Raw genomic sequence first — 22,453 nt, forward strand, 5'->3', positions numbered from 1 at the left:
TTTAATATTGTTTGGATAGTTGTTACTTATTGTTTTATAATATATCATATTGTTTTATATTGTATCATACTTTATTATTTTAATGAATATAATTTTTGAATAGATTGTATGTTCTCCGTCGTAATATAACGTCAGACATCCACAATTTAAGAATAAATCTACAAGAAAAGTAAGATATGGGGTAGAGCTATATAGTACATAATTTGAATGGTTATCACATATTGTTTCATAATATATTATACTATATTGTATTGTATTTTAGCATATTATTTTAACAAGTATAATAATTAAATAGATTATATCATTCTCTATCGTTATATAATGTTACAAATCAACAATCTGAAGGATAAACCTAAAAAAAGATATGAGATAGAGCTAATATAAAGAAAGTAGGGTAAATAATTGATTATTAAATAATAAGTAAAGACAAAATAAGAAGAAAAAATTAAGGTAACAACACAATTACAATAAATCGATCATTAGATAAAATGAGACTTTTCGTCGTGTTATCTAACAATGAATGTAACAATACAATAAAATAAAATTTAAAATAAAAGCTTTGACTCTGAGAGACTGATGAAGACATTACATTTAAACGAATAATAGAATATAATATAATAAGTAACAACCATCCAAACAAGATGTTACGCAGTTTCTACCCCATCTATCAGAATTACCTTATAATCAAAAAGTGAACATATCATGAAATTAGTCAAAAATACGCGAAAATTGGCCTATAAAAGAGAGAGGGGAAAAGTCTAGAAAAGGCCTAATTTAAGTTGAACCAAATAGAGCGAGTGAGTCAGTTGTCCCCAAGGCCACAGGTTCATAAAAGCTCTCCCTAATAATATCGTTTTAGTTCATCCGGGGAAAAAAAAAAGAAAAAGCAGTGAAATACAGATACGCTAACCTATCAAAGACGTATCAACCCATTTTGAGCTTACGACGGAGATATCTATGAACTGGAATTCAATGCATTTGATTCTACACATGGACGGAAATACTTAGACATCCACATTGTTTTTCCTCCTCATTTCTTCCCATCGCCATCTTTATTGTCTCTCTTAAGTTTCCATTTTTTCCTATTTCGATTTTCGTTTTCTTAGATTTTCATGTGAAGCAGAGCAATCGGTACAGCCAATTTTTTTTGTTTGTTTGAGGAATTAACAAATGGCGAACACTACCATTGCCGCTGGTCCTACATTTTCCTTGCAACACCGCCATCAAGTACTTGGGAGGGTTGGAATCAGTACTCTACGGCAGCAACAAGGACATACTATGTAACTACTCTATCTCTGATCTAAGATCTGAACAGGATTTATATGCCTAATTCGTGCGTTTGATTTTGCTAAAAAGCTAAAGATTTCGAACTTGTTATCTGTGTAAATTTAATTAGCCCTAAGCATGGAAGATTTGCTGCTGTGCATTTATGTGATTGTGATTGTTCTGACAAGCCAATTATTTATCCAGAGTGTAAAGAATTTCCATTTAGTAACTAAGCTTCAATTCAGAAATAGTTTGGTTGGAGTGTGTGAATCATTTATATCCATTCTGCCACTGCCATACCAATAACTGCTAAAGATTTAATTTTCTATATTATTATAATAAAACTAAGTTCTTCCTTTCCACCCCTGGTTATATTATATAAGGTCTATGCAAGACTTGCTTGAGATATGCTATGCGAATAATCTTATCTTCTCATACTCTGTTCTGCCTCTTTTTACGGCATCAAGTCAAAACGTTGAGTATATTTGCTGCTTTTGTTTTGTTCTGTTGTTTATCCTTATTTGTTTGAGGGTTACTGAGTTAATAAATACATGCAAATGACCAATGATATAGGTTCATTACACCAGCAGCGCCTACTATAAGGAAGAGATTTTGTCCATCTATAGGCATATATCAGGTTGGGCAATCGTTCTCTGATGGAACCTTCAACAGCGTTATGTGTTCCAGCACTGTTGAAGGTGCAGATATGGTTTCAACGGATCAATCTCGAGTCTCGAGGTAATGTAAAGAACCTCTTTCTGAATTTCTTCTCAAAATATTTTGATAAAAAGATTTGCTCACGTGTAATTCTTGACAATTATCGCGTGGCCTTTTTTAGTATGGTTGGACACCCGTAAATTGAGCTAGTGAGAAGGCAGAACAATGGTGCCACTTTCTAAAACTTCGATATATTATATTTTGAGAAAGCACATTTTTTGGTGGATAGTTATGCCTGGTTGTAGAATTTGGCCTTTTATTTCTTCTTTGGGATTTATCTTCTCGTTTGCCAAAAGGAGCCTGTAGAGGAAGTTATCAAGGCAGAACAATGGTGCCACTTTCAAAAACTTCTTTCCACTTTTGTTATATTTGAGTGCCATCGTGGTGCATTTCATTAACATATTGAGAAAGAACTCTGATTTCAGCAAGCAGGCTCAAGTTTGTGTCAGAGCATTCAGCTGAATCTGTGTTTCTTCATTCTAACCTCAATATTTCATTTGCTTGTCCAGGCTAGTTAACAGGGGCTGCAAACTAATAGGATGCGGCTCTGCAGTACCTGCTCTAAGTGTATCCAATGATGATCTTGCAAAAATTGTTGATACTAATGATGAGTGGATATCTGTTCGGACAGGAATTCGTAACCGTAGAGTTCTTTCAGGCAAGTCTTTATTTGGATTCAATGCTTTTTAACTGACTGGATTCTGTTGTCTTATGTTCTAGCAGAAAAATTATAGTAATACTTAAGCACCCTAGGCTTTGGTTTAGTTGTAAGTGTCGCGGATGTGTGGATTAGGTACACATCATGAGTTTGAACCCTGGCATAGAAAAAACCTGGTGTTTAAGTGGAAAAGGTTATAGGGGCAGGCCCATTATCCACTGAGTTTCAAACTGTGCATCAGTTGGCCTTGGGGGATTTTTCAGTTATTTAAAAAAAAGAAGAAAACTTAAGCCCCATTTAGGAGTGCGGTGTATCCAGAAAACAAGTAGCATGCCAAAATATTTCTAACCTTAGGTGAGTATTTATAAGTACATTTAGTTCCTAGAGTTTTACAAGAAGCGCTTTGGTAGAAGCTCATAATTAGAGCTTTTGAAACTCCTATAGGCCTTAAATTTCATCTAATAAAAAAGATAACCTGCTCATTGTCAAATTAATAGTAATTCTTGTTGAGATTAAACTGTAAATGCCAACAAAAAATTTGGCTTTGTAAAATGATTGCACCAAACATCAAGCATATTGCTAGTATAAAATTTATATGACTGTTGGTACAACCGTAGAAGCACTATATGAAAAAGTACCTATCCAAAGACTCCCAAAGGGCCCTAGTGTGATGTGTGAATTGGATATCCTATTTCTTTGTAATATTTCCTTTCGGTCCTTTTCTCAGAAATTCAAAGAGCTTTTGATACTTTATTTTACTGTACACACTACACATTTATTGTGGTCGGGCCCTTCCCCGGACCCTGCGCATAGCGGGAGCTTAAGTGCACCGGGCTGCCCTTTTACACACTACACATTTATGTTCTCTTCTGATTAGATTGACAGATTTCTATAGAATAATTTTTTTAGGAATCATGATACGTATCAGTGTTCTTTGTAGATACGTATCAGTGTTATCATGATACTTTATTTCACCTTCTAGATATTTTCATCTGACATTTGCTGACGGTCGTCTTTCGGCGAGTTTGGTTATCAGTGCCGGTTTCGTCTGGCGAGTTTGATTCTCAGTGCGGAGGCTTCGGTTTGATTAATTAATTAAGGCATCTCTCGGTCAGTTGCTTCTCTGAGGGTTGCATATTTTGGAACTTCCTCGGCCTTCTTTTCCTCTACTGGTTTCTTCGCAGTTGGCTTTTTCCCTGTTGTCTTTAGTGCCATTGTTGAGAAATTTTACAGAAGGATGAAAAGAAATATTTAAGAAGAGCCTTGCACACAAAGTGTTTGACGAAAATCCTCAGAGAGTTTCTTTGAACAATCACTTGCTATTTGAGTATTCCCGTAACGTTTACTTTTCATTTCCAGTGTTTTCCGGCGGCAATCAGGTTCATTTCAACTGGAGTTGGTACCTCCGTTTTTCATATCTTTCCATATCTATTCTTTGCTCATACAGTTGTAGTTACTTTTTGCTGACTTTAGACTTTTGAATTTTTTTAGTTCATATGCGTTTTCGTGGCTTTGGGTAGTGATGGTAGACTAGAGTCATGTTCTCGCTCAGAGACGGGGAAGAGGACAGAGACGAGGGTAAGGAGGGGTAAGTGGGTTAAAGGAGCGTCTAGACTGAGAGTAGGTTCTTGGAACATTGGGACGTTGACGGGAAAATTCATAGAGCTAGTTAAGATTCTAAAGAAGAGGAAGATTAACATAGCTTGTGTCCAAGAGACCAAATGGGTAGGTTCTAAAGATAAGGAGGTAGACGGGTATAAGTTTTGGTTCTCTGGTAGATCGAAGTATAGGAATGGAGTAGGCATTTTAGTAGACAATGATTTAAGGGATCAGGTGGTGGAGGTTAGGAGAGTCACTGATAGGATGATGTCGAATAAGGTGGTCGTTGAAGGGATCACGTTGAACATTATTAGTGCTTATGCGCCCCAAGCTGGCTTAGGTGAGGAGGATAAGAGGCGCTTTTGGGAGGATTTGGACGAGCTAGTGGGAGGCATACCGCCTACTGAGAAGCTCTTCGTATGAGGGGATTTCAATGGGCACATCGGGTCTATTTCGGGAGGGTATGATGATGTGCATGGAGGCTTTGGCTTTGGGGACAGAAATGGAGGAGGAGTTTCACTCTTAGATTTTGCAAGAGCTTTTGGGTTGGTGATAGCCAATTTGAGTTTCCCGAAGAAAGAGGACCACTTGATAACCTTCTGTAGTTCAGTGGCTAAGACTCAGATAGATTTTTTTACTCCTTAGGAAGGATGATAAAGGTTTGTGCAAAGACTGTAAGGTCATTCTGATCGACAATCTTACGATTCGACATAAGCTCTTGGTGATGGATTTAGGGATCAAGATGATGGGGAAGAAGAGGGTCGGGGATGACCGACCTAGGATCAGATAGAGGAGTTTGACCACGGCTAGTGTCCTGGAGATGGGAGAGAAATTGAAGGATATGGGGGCCTGGATAGTAGTGGGGATGCGAACAATATGTAGGAGAGGACGGCTAGTTGTATTAGGGTTGTAGCAAGGGAAGTGTTGGGAGTCTCGACAGGTAGCCGTGGTCGGCATCGAGAGGACTGGTGGTGGAATGGAGAAGTGCAAGGGAAGGTGGAAACAAAGAAGATGGCGTATGCGAAGTTGATAGAAAGCAAGAATGAGGTGGAGAAGTGGACGAATAGGGAACTTTATAAGATAGCGAGGAAGGAGGTGAAGTCGGTGGTTTCGACGACAAAAACGACAGCTTTTGAACGCCTATATGCTGAACTAGAAGAGAAAGACGGGGATAGGAAATTGTTCAAGCTAGCCAGGACACAGGAGAGAAGGGCACACGATGTGGATCAAGTGAAGTGCATTAAGAACGAGCATGGAAAAGTATTGGTACAGGAGACCTCATTAAACAAAGATGGCAGTCATACTTCCATAAACTCTTGTATGAAGAAGGGGACAAAGAGATTGTTTTGGGAGATTTGGAACATACAAGGAGGCGTCACGATTTTGGGTTGTGTAGGAGTATTACGGTCGAAGAGGTTAAGGGTGGTGTGCGTAGGATGCGCTGGAGAAGAGCGATCGGACCTGACAAAATTTCTGGGGAGTTTTGGAAGAGTGCGAGCTCAGTAGGTTTGGAGTGGCTGACCAGGTTATTTAATGTCATCTTTAAGACGGCAACGATGCCCGAAGAATGAAGATCGAGTGTAATGATCCCTCTATACAAAAACAAGAGGGATATCCAGAGCTGCAACAACTATAGGGTATCAAGCTTCTAAGCGATACTATGAAAGTGTGGGAAAGAGTGATGGAGATGAGGGTGAGGAGAGGCGTGTCTATTTCAGAGAACCAGTTCGGATTTATGCCGGGACGCTCAACTACAGAAGCCATCCATCTTATGAGGAGACTGGTGGAGTAGTATAGGGAGAGAAAGAGGGACTTGCATATAGTATTCATCGACTTATAAAAAGGCTTACGATAAAGTTCCACGAGGGATACTATGGAGATGTTTGGAGGCTAAAGGCGTACCTGTGGCGTACATTAGGGTGATCAAGGACATGTATGAGGGTGCCAAAACCAAGGTAAGGACAGTAGGAGGGGACTCAGAGCACTTCCCAGATTATGATGGGGTTGCATCAAAGATCAACTCTTAGTCTGTTTTTATTTGCCTTGGTGATGGATGGATTGACGTGACAAATTCAAGGTGCGGTGTCATGGTTTATGTTTTTCGCGGACGATATAGTCCTGATCGATGAGACTCGTAGCGGAGTTAACGCTAAGCTGGAGGATTGGAGACATATCTTAGAGTCTAAAGGGTTTAAGCTGAGTAGGACCAAGACAGAGTACTTAGAGTGCAAGTTCAGTGAGACACCTCAGGAGGTTGGCGCGGAATTTAGGCTTGGTGACCAGGCCATCTGAAAGAAAAGTAGTTTCAAGTACCTTGGGTCTATCATGCAAGGCAGCGGAGAGATTGACGATGATGTCACACATCGTATTGGGGCAAGGTGGATAAAATGGAGGCTCGCTTCCGGTGTGCTATGTGACAAGAAGGTGCCACCACAACTTAAGAGCAAGTTCTACAAAGTGGTGGTTAGATCGGCTATGTTATATGGGGTGGAGTGTTGGCCAGTTAAGGTCTCTCACGTTCAAAAGATGAAAGTTGCCGAGATGAGAATGTTGAAATGGATGTGTGGGCATACTAGGAGCGAAATGATTAGAAATGAGGCTATTCGGGACAAGATAGGAGTGGCCTCTGTGGAAGACAAGATACGGGAAATGCGACCGAGATGGTTTGGGCATGTGAAGAGGAGAGACACATATGCCCCAGTGCGGAGGTGTGAGAGGTTGACCATGAATGGTTTCAGAAAAGGTAGGGGGAGGCCGAAGAAATATTGGGGAGAGGTGATTAGACAAGACATGACGCAGTTATAGCTTATCGAGGACATGACATTAGATAGGAGGGTGTGGATGACTCATATTAGGGTAGAAGGCTAGTACATAGTCTCGTTATTCTTCCATATTAGTAGGCGCATTAGCGCACTATAATTTTTTGTGCTCTGATTTCTATTATTATCTATTACTTTCTGTACTTTGATTACTCTATTTTATTGGTGTCGCTTTCGTTATTTGATTTCCCATATCTCTTTGAACTTTTTAGCCTTATCTGACCTCTTTTTATGCTTCTATTGAGCCGAGGGTCTCTCAGAAACAGCTGTCCTACCTTGGTAGGAGTAAGGTCTGCGTACACTTTACCCTCTCCAGACCCACGTTGTGGGATTTCACTGGGTTGTTGTTGTTGTTGTTGTTGTTGAATGTTTGTAGAACATAACCTTATTGTTTACTTAATAAATGAAAGAGTCTAACATTTAAATTTTTGTGGATACACATGAATGACTTGGCAAAGATCAGCCATGCATTAATAAGTTTGAAGTATAAATGATTTAAAATCAGAAATGCCTTTTGTGAAATGGGGCTCACATACTTCTATTCTTATTTAGATGAAAAAAGACGTGTTACATTTTTTTGTATTTTATGTAAACCAGCCTCAAATCTGATATATGCTTTTACAGGCAAAGACAATTTAACAGATCTGGCTGCAGAGGCTGCAAGGAAAGCGCTTGAGATGGCAGAGGTTGATCCTAATGATGTTGACCTAATTTTGCTATGCTGTTCAACTCCAGATGATCTTTTCGGTAGTGCTCCACAGGTATAACTTGCTAAAAGAATAGTGTCATTATATTTCCATACAACTGATACTTGCAACAAAAATTACCTTTCTAGTGGTATAGCCCGTCTTCAGTAGACCATTCAGAAAGAACTTGCAATAGTGCATTCTTTATTCAACACCCATAACATGAGTTAGCCTGAGTGAGAACATGGAATGCATTGCCATGGAGCCTTTGAATTTAGACGTTTATTCTCTTTGCCTACTGCTATATCTACTTTATAAAACATAGTTTATGTGTAGCAATTGATTCACAGTATGTACAGTTCTTCTTTTTTACCATTCACAACATATTGTTGATGAACTTGTCTCCTGCATTTACGGATTATAACTGATAAAGATATTACCCTTTAATACAATTAAGTGAAGCTCATCAACTTTAGTTCTGTCATCTGTGTGCATGACACTGTTGTTCATTATGCATTTACTCATTCATGTGCATATGATATTACATTTCAATGGCAACTCTTTTGTTTATCTTGGCATTGTGGTTATAATTGAGTGTCACCATGCATTTCCCTTGAAATTATGTGAAACAAAGAAAACTTTACCTTTATCCAAAAAAATGAAAAATCATATGAAACAAGGAAAGTACATTTATGATGTAATGAGAGCTGTACTGTTAGCGTGGTAAAAGGTTTGAGGTGTCCCCAATGGTGTTGTTACTGCTAATTTGTCTTTCTAATTACTTGCAATAGATTTCTGTGCCCTGCAAAGAACGTGTTTATTCAAGGATCATCTGGTTCTTATCTTTTCCAATGCTCTAATTATATCATTCATTTCTAACCGACTGACTTTTTAATTCTGATTTATACTGCTGATCCAAATTAACTAAGTCGCTGCTCCGTCAAATTATATGTTTAATCACGTTCTCTTCAGAATTTTCTTGGGGACTCTATCTATTCTTTTTGGTACTTCTTTACTCAGATCCAAAAAGCACTTGGCTGCAAAAGCAATCCACTGGCTTTCGACATTACAGCTGCTTGTAGCGGGTTCATGTTGGGTTTGGTATCTGCTGCTTGCTATATCAGAGGTAGAATTTTGTAAACTTCTATTTTTGCTAGTCAAGTTCTTTGTAAACTTTGCCATAGAGCGATCTAATGAACCAGGTAATAAATCTTTTATTGGATATTGTAAAGATATGATACCGGGGCCTAACTCAACCCCAAAAGCTAGCTAATGAGAGGAGGTTTGTCCAAGTCTATATAAGGAGACCAATTTCCCATCCCTCTACCGATGTGGGACTTTTTAACAGATATACTTCAAGTGATCTGTAATTGAGGTTAAACAATAATACAATTTGCACTGTCTTAGATTCTTAAGCAAGATTTTGGATGATTAATTTGAGATGATTTAAGGTTTGGAAGACAACAGAACATACATGAGACAAAGATTATGACACTACTCAATGAAAGAATGATGTTTCTATCATAATACTGTTAGGTATACTATGTGTGTGTGTCAGAGAGAGAGAGAGAGAGAGGAAGGGAGGGTAAGACGCACAAAAACCTCTTTGTGGGGTAGAGAGGAGGGAGAGTATTTCATTTTTTCTTTTTTTAAAGAATGACTTAGCATATGCTGTCAAGTTGTAACTTGGAAGTTATAAGTTATGACTATTGGAGGCTTTCCAGTACCATTTCCCAGAAAGCTTGTTCTGATTACTTGACTTTCTTATTTTAAGATCTCCTACCTAAGATTAACTCCTTGACGAGTGTCTTTTAAGCAAGTGTTTTCTCACTTGTCAAAGTAACATAACTTGAAGTGTTTCATCATTTTTTTTGTAATTGCCTTCATATGTTGCGGGAGCTCCAAACCTTGCATTGGATGAAGAATGTTTAGCACTTCTAGGTGGACCAACTTTACATTCCATGTTCCAGTAGAAAGAGATCATTTTTCTAGCTGAATCCGATCTGCATGTTTGATGTTTCTTGAGGATTTAGCAATAATCAATATTCCAGAAACGCAACATAGCTTGACCAGCAAGAACAGTGGAAACAACACCAATGGATGGCTACTTGGTCCAGCTTGTGGCAGTGTGGCCACACTTCTTCCCTAAATGCTCCAGACCTAACCAATGTTTTTTTTTGTAACCTAGATCCCCGAGAGTCAGTGGCGCTGTGTTTGAAACTCGATGGATGATAGGCCTGACCCTTTATCCTTCTCCACTTTAATACCGACCCTAGCCATTTTTTTTAATGTCAAACCTTTTCTTTCAAGTGCTGGTTTTTCACTTGAATTTGGACTTGTGCTTAAATATGGCCGATATGGCCGATGTGGTAGTGGCTTTTGTCCTATCCTTTCACCATTCAATTAGGACCCAGCTCGAATCGTCTAGTCCAAATAGAAGGTTTATATAGTTTCTGAAGTACAGGTATGTTGCTTCTATGCTACAACTTCAAAGAATCAGATTTACCATGGTACTGAGGAATTGCTAGATCTCCGGGCTCTGAATCTTAGAGATAAGTAGAAACTACACTATCTGACTAATAGAAACTATGTGAACAAATCGTCACTCCTTGCAAATAGAGAACAAGCATATACCTGAGTTTTTTTGATCAGTCAGTTGTAAATACCTCATTTCTGGTTTATTGATGAACTCTCTTACTCAGTTCTAGAACTGGAGGGAGATGTTTAGTGTTCTATACCTAATTAGAGATGTAATGGCCCTTGGTGGGTAATAATAACAACAACAACATACCCAGTGTAATCCCACAAGTGGGGCTTTAGAGGATGATCTTAAATGTTATTAATAAGTCTAACAAAGGCCTGCTAACGTTCAGTATCACAAGTTACGTGAAAAAAATGATAGGTCATTATCGTCAAAACCTGAAAAGTAAAGTTGAGGACTTGAGGTCATGCAGTTTGTGGATACTGAAAAGTGAACGACAAATAAGAGGGGCAGCTTTTCTAGATAAAGAATTGGAATATATTAACGACACTGAAAATTATTAACCTCTTGGATAAATCCCTTGGGGATATGATTTAGGGGTCGTTTAGTGTGAAGGATAACACCAAATAGTCGTAGGATTAAATTATAGTGTCATTTATATTTGTTGTTTGGTTGGCAAGTTTGGGATAACTTATTCCGGAATTAATAATTAGTACTAGGATAAGTTATACCTCCTCTTGGGTGGTATACTAATCCCGGGATAAAATATGTAAATGACAAAGATATCCCTTTAAATCCTTTTTATACCTCACTTTTCACATTCACACACACACACATATATATATGTATATATATATACATATATATATATATATATATAGTTACATTATTTTTAATACCATATATAACAACATTCACAACCTTCACTCCTTATTTTTGTGATAATTCTTCATATTTTTTCTATTAAAAAATTACACTATATAATGTAATTTTTATTTATAAATTTATTTGACTAATTCTTATGTTTATTTATATTTTGATTTCTCATAAATTCTTTTTTACTTTAACAAAGTTAAAATGAAAATTCTATTTTTAAATTAAATAAGAAGAAAGTTTAGTTTTTAAATACATACGGACATCATGGAAATGCACACATTAAAATATTTAAGCTAAAGAAGATGAAAGTTTTATTTTAAGAATGAATATTGAATAACTAAAGCTTGCAAAGAAAATATAAAAATACTAAATAATGTGAGGGTTTTTTGTAAACAAACAACCTATTCTTAAAATTTATGCAGTGCGTATTATTTTGAATACAACAAACCAAACATTCAATAAGAAATAATCTCAGCATAACTTATCCCATCATAACTAATCCCAACATAACTTATCTCATAAAAACTAATTCCATCATAACATGTATTCAAACCAAACGACCCCTTAGTGAGTAGTGACCTAAAATTTTATTCTTTACCTTGTGAAATATTGTTGAATTGTCAATACCAGCATAACTATGATGTATTGAATTATATATTCATCCATATATGCTCTGCTGATTATTGAAATTCTGCCGTGTTGCAGGTGGTGGTTTTAAAAATGTTCTTGTTATAGGGGCTGATGCTCTATCTCGCTATGTTGACTGGACAGATAGAGGGACCTGTATTCTCTTTGGTGATGCTGCTGGTGCTGTAGTGGTGCAGGTATGATTAAGGAGAATTTACGAATCAATTAGTGAATATGAATTTTATTTATTGCGGTTTTTCCAGTGACTATCCTATTTTATTCCCATCAAGTAAAAAGAGGGATGAATCCCCCCTTTACTGATTCAAGTATCTCTAGATTCTTCTGTACTCTTCTTACAGTCTAAATTGATGAAGTTCATGAGGTCTTATTTTTCTCTGCCAGGGTTGAGGTTGGGTTGGGGATATTAACTAGACGTGTATATCATTAGAAATGTCTCAGCCTCGCTGATGGCTGATTTTCGTCACCATTTCGGTTGGTTTAACTATTATTGGTTCTGGTTTACACAAATAACCGCTTCTGTGGCTTTGTATTTAGAAGTTGACCACTTTTTAAAAATTAGATCAGTGATCTGAAGTTCGAACGTGGCCACCTGGTCTGAATTTCAAAGTTCAAAACTAGTATCCAGACCATGGGTCTAACTTGAAAAAGTGGACCACTTCTTAATACAATGGCACAAAGCTGACCACCTGGTGTAAATATGCGTGGTTTGAATGTCTGACGTGATACATGTGTAGAGCTTTCCTTTCATAGCTTAAAGTTGGTTTTCTTAGTTTTGCTTTTGTATTTCGGGAGTTGTAGGTGCTATGCCCGAAATCATTTGAAATTCCTTTGGCTTCATGTCTCTGTCTTTTTTTTTCCTTATTTTTTTTAAAGAACTCTGACAATTTCTTGTGTGTGAGTTTTCTGTCCTTTCGAAATTTCTTGTTCTTGAAATGCTTATCCATGGACCATCCCTAGGCTTTGGTCTAATGGTGAGAGTGCAATCTGTGGAATAGCACATGTCACGTATTCGAACCATGCCATGGGCATGGTATTTAAGTGGAGAAAAGTAGAGGGACCGGCCCATTATCCCCTGAGTTTCGAACCGTGCACCGCTACCCCTCGAGGATTTCTTGGTTATTTTTGATAAGGTTAAAGATTATCATTGAATGGGCATCAGGAAGATACCAAATTTGAAAAGGTGTGACCAGTTAGCTCTAGTACAGAAGGGCAAAATAAAACATTTCCTCACTAGTACAAGTAGCCTAAGCTAAAGCCAAGGAGCTCACAAAATCCAAAAACATGTCAACGCTATTGACAGGTGAAAGAAAATTCCAACTGAACAAATTAACTAAGCATTTAGTCTTCAGAGAGTAGGTTCCATTACAGCATCTGCGATTCCTTTCATTCAGGATCACCCAAAAAATGATTGTTGGGATCATCCTCCAGACTTTCTTGATTTCTTTGTCAACTCTCCAAGAGATCCAGCTGATGTAGGATTCCTTGATTGACCTGGGCATACTCCAGGAAAGGCCATAGAGAGAAAAGAAAAAGTTCCAAATGTCAGTTGTGACGGGGCAGTTCAAAAAAAGGTGGCTAACACACTCAGGATTCTGTTTGCATAAATAACATCTGTTTACTAGAGTAATTTTCCTTCTGCTAAGATTATCTAGTGTCAAGCAAGCATTATTGAGAGCAGTCCAGGCCAAGCATGTAACTGAGTGATAGCCTGGTCCTCCAAACATGTCTCCAAGGCCAATCCTCCAGAATTCCACCCTGCAACACATCAGATCATAACTTTCCTTGACCGTGTATTCCCCCTTTTTAGATGTACCCAAATGATTTTGTCTGCTTGATGCTCATTAATGTTGAAATCTGCTAGTGTTGCAAGTAGAGCAATCATGTCATTGATTTCCCAGTCCTGTGGGTTCCTTCTGAAAGAGGGGCTCCATATGTTGTCTCCGATTTGGGCAATACAGGAACTCTTGTTTCTGGCAAATTGGTTTTGGATAGGTGTATTTTAGAGCAATGTTCCCGAGCCATTTATCTTCCCAGAATTTTATGTGCATACCATTCCCAGCCTTGAAAGAAGATTTCTGAAAGAAATCAGAATGCAAACTGCTAATATGCTTCCATAATCCTACCCCATGTGTCCCTGAGCGTTGTCTAGTGCACCAGTGATTCAAAGAGCCGTACTTGGCATCAATTACATCTTTTCAGTAGCCTGCTCCTGGTTGACCATACCTCCATAACCATTTCATTAGCATGCTTATGTTGTGAAACTTGAGGTTCTTGATGCCTAGACCCCCTTTGGCCTTAGGTTGAATGACTTTAGGCCATTTGACTAGAGCGAACTTACGAGTTTCGCTGTTACCTTCCCATAGTTATCTTCTTCTTAGCTTGTCTAGCTGTTTTAGAACTTGACTAGGCATAGGAAAAAGAGCCATGTGATATGGAGGGATGTTATCCAACACACTGGTGATCAAGGTAAGCCTGCCCCCCATGGAGAGATATTGTTGCTGCCAGGAAGCTAACCTTTCCTCAACTTTCTCAATAGCACCATTCCAAATATCAGTGGACTTGAATTTGGCTACCAGAGGCAAACCTAGGTAGGTTGTGGGAAAGGAGCCTATTCTGCAACAGAGGATGCTTGAGGGATCTTCTATATTGCGAACTTCATTCACTGGGAATATAGTACTTTTGAGCATATTGATATGAAGTCCAGAGAGTGCTTCAAAAATAAGGTTAGGTTAAGATTGATGACTCGGGCGGTAGCACCAAAAAATATCAATGTATCTTCTGCATAAAGCAGGTGTGAAACATTGACTGAGGTGGATAGGTTTCTACCAACCTGAAAACATTGGATCCACTGCAGTTCCTTTGCTTTGTCTAGCATCAAAGTGAGACCTTCCATAGCCAGAATGAATAGAAAGGGAGAGAGAGGGTGTCCTCCTGCCTAAGGCCTTCCTGAGGTGAGAAAAAACCGACAAAGCTTTTGTTGACCAACACTGAGTATTTCACAGAAGAAATACTTCACTTTATCCATCTTTGCCATTTTCTTCCAAAACCCATTTTCCTTGGCATGTTGAGAAGGAAATCCCAATTCAATTGGTCAAGTGCCTTTTCTATATCGAGTTCGCATAATATGCATGCTTCCCTGCTCTTGATTCTCCAATCCAAGGCTTCATTAGCTATCAGGGATGCATCAGTGATCTGCCTACCCTTGACAAAGGCACTTTGTTGCCCAGATATCAACTTATCAATGAACTTTTGAGTCTTTCGGCCAAAGTCTTTGCCGTTAGCTTGTGGATGCTCCCCATCAAACTGATAGGTCTATAATCCCTTTATTCAACTGCACCTTTCCTTTTGGGGATAGGGGCAATGAAGGCAGTGTTACAAGATTTAACCATATGGCAATTAAGATGAAAGTAATTGAGGGCACCCATGATAAGAAAACTTATTCGTGGATCTACTTCACCCGATTATTCGTCCAAAAAATATACACAAACTTCACTGTCACATACTAGAATTTTTTTGGCTGCTGTTCAGTCTAGAAGTTGAATCCTACGCGGTGTTGTTGGTCCATTGCTCTGTGCTTACCATGGTTAACAAAGGAAAAGAGGAAAGTGAAACTTGTCTCTGTAACCTTATACTCCGCAGTCATTCTAAAACATTCATGTTGCAACTGAAATTCCTTCAAAGAACCCATCCAGATTGTACCTAATGTTATGACCAATGAAGTGACTCCCTATTGCTGCCCCCCCTCCCCCAGCTTTGTGTGTTACCCTTCTCCTTCCAGATGTAATATCCTATTTCTCTATTAAATATTAAAAACCACTTCCACAAAGCTCAAGTTTACATTTTTATTTACACATCTTCTAGTGCCAAAGAGAATACAAGTTCTAAACAAGGGTGATTGGGCAGAAGGAATTCCTAAAAAGTGTGACTAGGGATTATAAGATTGTTTGATCCATTATTTTCTCCACTCAGCTGTTAGTAAGTGGATTACCACAAATAAAATTGGTTGAAAGCCAAGGAGAACCAGAACGGTTTGAACTTGCCAAGAATTGTGGGAATGGTTGGTCGTAGTGGTAGCTGGTAGGAGCGTTACAATGTGTGGAGGGAATGTGGATGGTGGAGTAAGAAATGATTTATTTATTTTATTGGAGAAAAGGGCAGGTTAAAGGTAGTAGTTTGCGCTTGTGGGGCCAACCTTTCGAGTTGGCGGCTGGAGCCCTGGAGGTGCCTCAATTTTTCACGCCAGTAAGGTCAGGTGTGGCTGGTGGAATTGATGTCACTCGTTTCCTTTTTCCCTTTTTCTCTCTTAATTAGTTTAATCCATCAAGTTAACCATGTTTTGGTTGGTGTGTTAAGTTTGTGATGACCATGTGTTGGGTATTTGTAGGTCAGACAAGTAGGTTAGAGAGTGCCCCCCGGGGCTTGGTCTCAGTCAGACAAGGATTTCTCATGCTGTTCTCTGTGAATCTGTGGTATAGCCATCTGACCTGCAATTTGATTGGATTTGGCATTAAGTTTGAAATGGTCAATTAAGAACCAGTTCCCAACCTAATACTCATTTTAAAATGATCGAACATACTAAATGGATATTTCTTTTCGGTGTGTCCTAGCCTACTCACCTGTGCACTAAAGATGGATCACTGCTGGCAAGATCAGTATAGGTTCAATAATACCACTCCCAGTTTACCTGTTTGACATTTTTCACCTCGATGATGAATTGAAGGTGTCTAATCACTGAAAGAACAGAGATTGTTCTTGCTTCTTTGCAAATCAATAACTAGTTGACGTCTTCAGTCAATCTAAGCTTCTTCACTACTATATACTCTTGATATACTTCATAGCTTGAAAGACAACATAGATGCACTATTGATTGAGGAGCTCTTTTCCTTAGTGAAGAGGTGTGACTTTGCATCTTCTTCTTGTCTTAACCCATGTTCTTGTTGAGGCCTTGTTTCTTGTTCTATTGTTGCTAGCTATTGACCATGTTCACTGCTACTTTGCACATATCAGTTTCTCAAAATTATATAAATCCACACTCTTGTAGGCCTGTGATATTGGAGAAGATGGTTTATTTGGTTTTGACTTGCATAGTGATGGTGAAGGTCAAAGGTATTTATTGTCATATTTATGAAAAGTTCCCTTGATTTCTTTTTTAGAGGGCCACTAAATGATTGTTTTCATATTCAGGCACTTGAATGCTTCGATCAAAGAGAATGAAGCAGATAACGTGTTTGGTACAAATGGTTCTGTTATTGGTTTTCCACCAACAAGTTCCTCTTACTCTTGCATCCAGATGAATGGTAAAGAGGTCTTTAGATTTGCTGTCCGTGTTGTGCCACAATCAATAGAAGCAGCTTTAGAGAACGCAGGTCTTCCTCGGTCCAAAATTGATTGGCTGCTTCTCCACCAGGTATGGCTTTCTGGGATTGATGGCCTTCTCTTAGAAGCTGTTACGTTTTTGACTGACTGAATATAATGAAATACATTTATGAACGATTAGTGACAAATGCACTGATACTCGTGATTCCCCTCCTCCTGTTCTCTAATTTTATATATTTTTTCTCAAAGCTGATATTTGGCTGGGTAAAGGCCAGATCATGTTTGTAGGCGGCCTGGGGCAGTTGTTAACATGAGGAAGTCCCGACAGTTAAACAAAGAACTGCCCTGATTAAATAGAGAATCTTTTACCAGAAAATTACAGGAATAATTGAATCCGTACACTTGAAGTATAATATTTTGTTCTCAGTGATAAAACAGTTTAAAAGGTACTATAAAACTGGACGTACAATTTTTTAGTATTAAGTAAATCATTTTTAGTGCTTCTATCATTATACTTCAAAGTTACATCAGTTCCAATTTCCCATATTGAACCTAAGAGAATGTTCAGAAGTTAATGTGCCCAAGGCATAGACCTTTACCTATATTACCCCTATAAGTTCAACTCAACTATTACTCTATATCGTAGCAAACAAAGCATATGAGATTGGGATTAGAGTTATTTTACTAAGCTAGTGGATGTGTGATTATTGCCTGAGAAATGCAGGACAAAAGAACAAGTATACCAACCACGGAAGTATGAACAAAATATACATAATTATGATGCTGCCAGAGCAAGATAACAAGAGCATGGCTGTCCTACGCCTTTCCCCATGTTTTCTTTTGAGTTCGAGTTAGAACAAAATATAGATAAAAGTTATGCATATATTCTCATTTTCAAGTTGCTTTACTGAAAAGTTAAAGTACAGTTTTTACTGCCTCATTTTTTTCAGGTGAGACACATTATTTTTGAAATTCGTCATCAACTCTCATATTTGTGGACCAAAGTGACCCCATATTTCACATGTATCCCAAAATGAAGGGTGAAAAATATGTGTTTTCCTTTTAGGGTGTGTTTGGTAGGAAGGAAAATGTTTTTCATGAATTGATTATTTTTTTTTGGAAAATGTTTTCCAAAAAAATAAATGGGTAAGCGAAAAATATTATCCTATCTTCTTGTGTCTTGGACAAGGAAAATGTTTTCTCGTGTTCGATACGTAAGTGGAAAATATTACTCCCTCCGTCCCAATTTATATGAGTTAGTTTGACTTGGCGCGGAGGTTGTGAAAGAAAGTAAGACTTTTGAAACTTGTGGTCTAAAATAAGTCATAGATATTTGTGTAGCTAAAAATCATTTTATTAAAGGTAAAATGGGTATTTTAAAGTTAAATTATTACTAAAAATATGGAAATGTGTCATTCTTTTTTGGACTGACTAAAAAGAAGGTAAGTCATATAAATTGGGACAAAGGGAGTATCCTATAAGCATTTGTATATAATCTAAGATAAATACTATGGGAGGTGGGGTAGGTGTGGGGTGAAGATGAGGTGTATTGGATGGGGTGGATAGGGCACAATCAACATGGAACGCCACTTGTGGAACTTGTTTTTCCTACTTCCATTAGGGAAGTCATTTTCCTCATTTTTTAGGAACTTGTTTTCCTAAAGAAAATATTTTCCAATTTTTTTGACTAAATGAACGTGGGAAAATTGGGCAGAAATATTTTCCTCCATAGTGAACACACCCTTAATCTTTTTTATACTATGTTCATCCTTGTCGTTTGTATGTGCTAAACATCTGGCAGTTTCCTGGTTGAAATAAAAGAAACCAAAAAAGAGAACAGAAAGGACTAGAATAGTCGCCTAAAGTTGCCATGACTTGCATGTTATGGGGATGAAGAAACACGAGATTTTATTAATGAAGAATTGCAGGAGAGATTATAAACCATGAAGAGAAGGAAAAATGAAAAAGAGAAAAACAAAGGTATAGGGGGAGAAAAAATGATTGGTGTAGCACAAAATGAGTATTTAGATTAAAGAAGAAATAAGTAAAAAGTGAAAAAATATCTTATGAAAAAGAAGTGAAGAGTATAAAGAAGATCAAAACGAAAAGTAAGAAAGAAAAGAGTAACCTGCTTATTGACAAAACTGCAAATTGTCATGTGTTTGTAAAAGCACAATAGGGTTCTTTATATTTGGTTTACTAGCTTGACCCATGATTCATCTTTATGATGCACGATATTCTCTTTATCCAATTTCATTGTTGATGTAGAAACTCATTTCTTGTTCAAGATATCGTGGGTAAATCTTTGGCATTTTGAGTCTGAAGATCATTTTAAAAGATTTTCTTACTATTTAATGGCAAATACAACTCGAGATAATTCACAGAAAGTTTCTTAATGCTCCTTTCGAGTAATCATCCTGCATCGACTTCAGAAAAGCAACTTATTGGGAATGGCTACATGCAGGCAAATCAAAGGATTATTGATGCAGTAGCAACACGTCTGGATGTGCCATCAGAACATGTCATATCAAATTTGGTAAATTATGGCAATACAAGTGCTGCATCGATACCCTTGGCACTGGATGAAGCTGTTCGAAGTGGGAAAGTGCAGGCAGGTCATGTCATTGCTGCCGCTGGATTTGGTGCTGGCCTTACGTGGGGCTCTGCAATACTCAGATGGGGGTAAATGCTGCTGTGGAGTTTGGGTCTGGTCTCACACCTGGATTCTGCAGTAATGATCTCAAACATAGATGGAAAGAAGAAATGATAAGGTTGCATTTTCCTTATGTTTTTTTTTGTTTAGTAGTAGCTGATTGTGGTGTAGGCTTCAATGGAAGAATCCACTTTTGGTCTCTCTGATTTTCTCATGTATTAATTTTCCTATCGTCAATAAATTATCAACATTTTGTCCCCATTGATGTTACTGTTAACATTTTTATCCAGATTTGGATTCGAGACGCCTATTTGCATAACGTTCATGATATAGTACTCCGTAGGTTGTACCATTTTTGGAATATAATGCTGAAAAAACGTGCTCGAGTCATCACAGTGCAAATTTTGATGTTTATCAGATTCGAAGTAAACCTTTATGACACAATCCAGAAATGTGAGATATCGAACAAGCGTTAAGAATACTTTTAAGATCGTGAACAGAAAATGGCCCAGTCACATTTAACTAGTTTTCGTCAAGCTCCAGTCTCATTTAACTAGTTCATCTCTGTTCAAGTAAAAGTATTCAACAGCGAAATTCCATTTTTTCAGTTAAATCTTTAGTTTCATTTTGTGATTTTTACACTATATGGTCGTCTGCTAAATTAACAGTAAAAAAAATGTATATGTAATTATTTTTGGCGAGCATCAAATATATTATAGGAAAAATGGGCAAATATACCACTCAACTTTGCGATATAGAGCGTATATATCCTCATTGAAAAAGTGGTGCATATATACCCTTGTCGTTTAACAAATAATGCATATATACCCTCGTCATCAAACAAATGATGCATGTATCTACACTACATTAAAAGCACGAAGATTCTTAAAAATGTTAATTGGTTTTTTTTCTTTTCATTAAATTAAATAACTCTACAATAGACAAATTGTTGTTTACTATTTTTCTTGATTAATTATTATCCTAATATTTAAGATTTTAAAATTAATTAAAGTTATTATAGTATTTATTATATTAGAATTGACTAAGATTTTATTTCTTAAATCTTTTCTTATTTGAATTATAAATAATTTTGGATTTAGGGAGGAGTTAGTTGTTTTGGGCAATGACACGTCTAGGCTAGTGCTAGTTATTGCTTTTGCAAGTATTTGGATGACAATTTTTTCACAAAAAAAAGACTTAGGATGATCATTTTCAAAATAAACACAAAGCTCCTTAGTGAATTGTTGTTCGACCTTTTTACCCTCCAAAAATAGATTTTAGATTGGACCAAATCGTCAAATTATTATATTAATATTTAGGAAATTGAAATTAATTAAAATAATAATTATTAAATATTTCTCTTATTAAAAAAATGTAAGAATTTTTAATATTTAGGATTTGAAATTGACTAAGATTCTACTTATTAAATCTTTCCTTATTTGAGTTGAAAGTTTAATACTTTTAAATCAGTAAGTTATTTCAATTAAATGAGTATTTTTGTTATTTATTCTTTTCACTTTTTAGTTATCTTTAATTAAATTTACACAACAAAAACATAAAATCTGAATATGAAGTGTTGAATAATTTTTTATTATTTAAAAATAACATTTAAAATTAGAATTTTCATTTGTTAGCAGTTATGATAGCTTTTGAACGATTGTATGTCCAGCTTGGGGACAAAGGCGTGGATAAAAGTTGTACAGACTCATTAAAATGAGAGAGAGGGGAAGGCTCGTGACCTGGATCAAATGAAATACATCAAAGATAAAAACGATAAAGTGTTATTGGAAAAAGCACAGTTAGGGTTGTGCAAAATTTGGGTCAAATCAATAACCAGAACCGATTTTCGAATTATTAAGCTATTGGGTCGAGATATTTATTTTTTGGGTCGGTTGTCGTGTTACTAATTCAGCATATTGGTTTATTGGGTCGAGACTCAATTTTGTAAGATTAAATTTTGGAAAAATTAAGCTCATGCCTCATAAAAACAAAATAATTACAGACAAATATTCCTTTACAATTCATACCCCCAAAGCATGAGATTCGCGACCAAGATACCATGGCAGTATCATATACTGATATGGTATCATTGAAATTGCTTCAATCCTTAATGATACCACCACAATATATTTATATACTGTTATGGTATCATTAATGTTTACTTCAATCCTTCAGCTGCATCTCCATGAAACCATCATATACTCACATGGTATCATTAAAGATCGTTTCATATAAATATTGAATGGTACCATCATAGTATATATATACTGTGATGGTATCATAAAGATTTTCCTAAGTCATTCGATATTACATGAATGATACTACCACAGTATATTCGTATATTATTACGATATTGAAAATTTTTAAGGAGACACTTTTAAAATCCTCAATGATACCATAACAATATATTGATACATTTTCGGTATCATATAGGATTGAGCTCTTTTTTTAAAAAATAAAAATAAAACAATTAAGAGAAAATTATTAAAATCACAATCTTATTTATTAAACTAAGGTGGAATCCATCGGTGGCCAGCTGACACCAACTTTCACTTAGACACCTTAATTAAACTTTGTTCATTTTAAAAACCTCAAGTAAGGCCCCGATGTATCATTTTGACACTTTATGCTGACTTTGCACATTACGTGTTCTCCACCCATTTTGAGCGTGTAAAGAGCATTTTTTTTAAATAATATTTTTTTAATTTTTTTTCTTGTTCTTTTTCTTCTCCA

General features: G+C 36.9%; 1 protein-coding gene across 1 annotated transcript; it reads left to right on the forward strand.

Moving 5' to 3' along the window:
• Window positions 1-788: 788 nt before the first annotated feature.
• Window positions 789-20,072, forward strand: LOC129893904 (beta-ketoacyl-[acyl-carrier-protein] synthase III A, chloroplastic-like). Its single transcript, XM_055969335.1, has 9 exons — window positions 789-1,280; window positions 1,840-2,004; window positions 2,493-2,641; window positions 7,684-7,820; window positions 8,766-8,871; window positions 11,809-11,927; window positions 16,793-16,857; window positions 16,936-17,158; window positions 19,532-20,072. Exons 1-9 carry the CDS (start codon window positions 1,171-1,173, stop codon window positions 19,751-19,753), a joined length of 1,296 nt encoding a protein of 431 aa, XP_055825310.1. The 5' UTR covers window positions 789-1,170; the 3' UTR covers window positions 19,754-20,072.
• The last annotated feature ends 2,381 nt before the right edge of the window (window positions 20,073-22,453 follow it).

The sequence above is a fragment of the Solanum dulcamara genome, chromosome 7 (assembly GCF_947179165.1).
Source record: "Solanum dulcamara chromosome 7, daSolDulc1.2, whole genome shotgun sequence".
Taxonomy (NCBI): domain Eukaryota; kingdom Viridiplantae; phylum Streptophyta; class Magnoliopsida; order Solanales; family Solanaceae; genus Solanum; species Solanum dulcamara.

Coding starts and splice junctions, on each gene's coding strand:
- LOC129893904 (XM_055969335.1), top strand. CDS start 1,171: ATGGCGAACACTACCATTGCCGCTGGTCCTACATTTTCCTTGCAACAC. Junction 2,005..2,492: donor GATCAATCTCGAGTCTCGAG/GTAATGTAAAGA, acceptor TTGCTTGTCCAG/GCTAGTTAACAGGGGCTGCA. Junction 11,928..16,792: donor CTGGTGCTGTAGTGGTGCAG/GTATGATTAAGG, acceptor ACACTCTTGTAG/GCCTGTGATATTGGAGAAGA.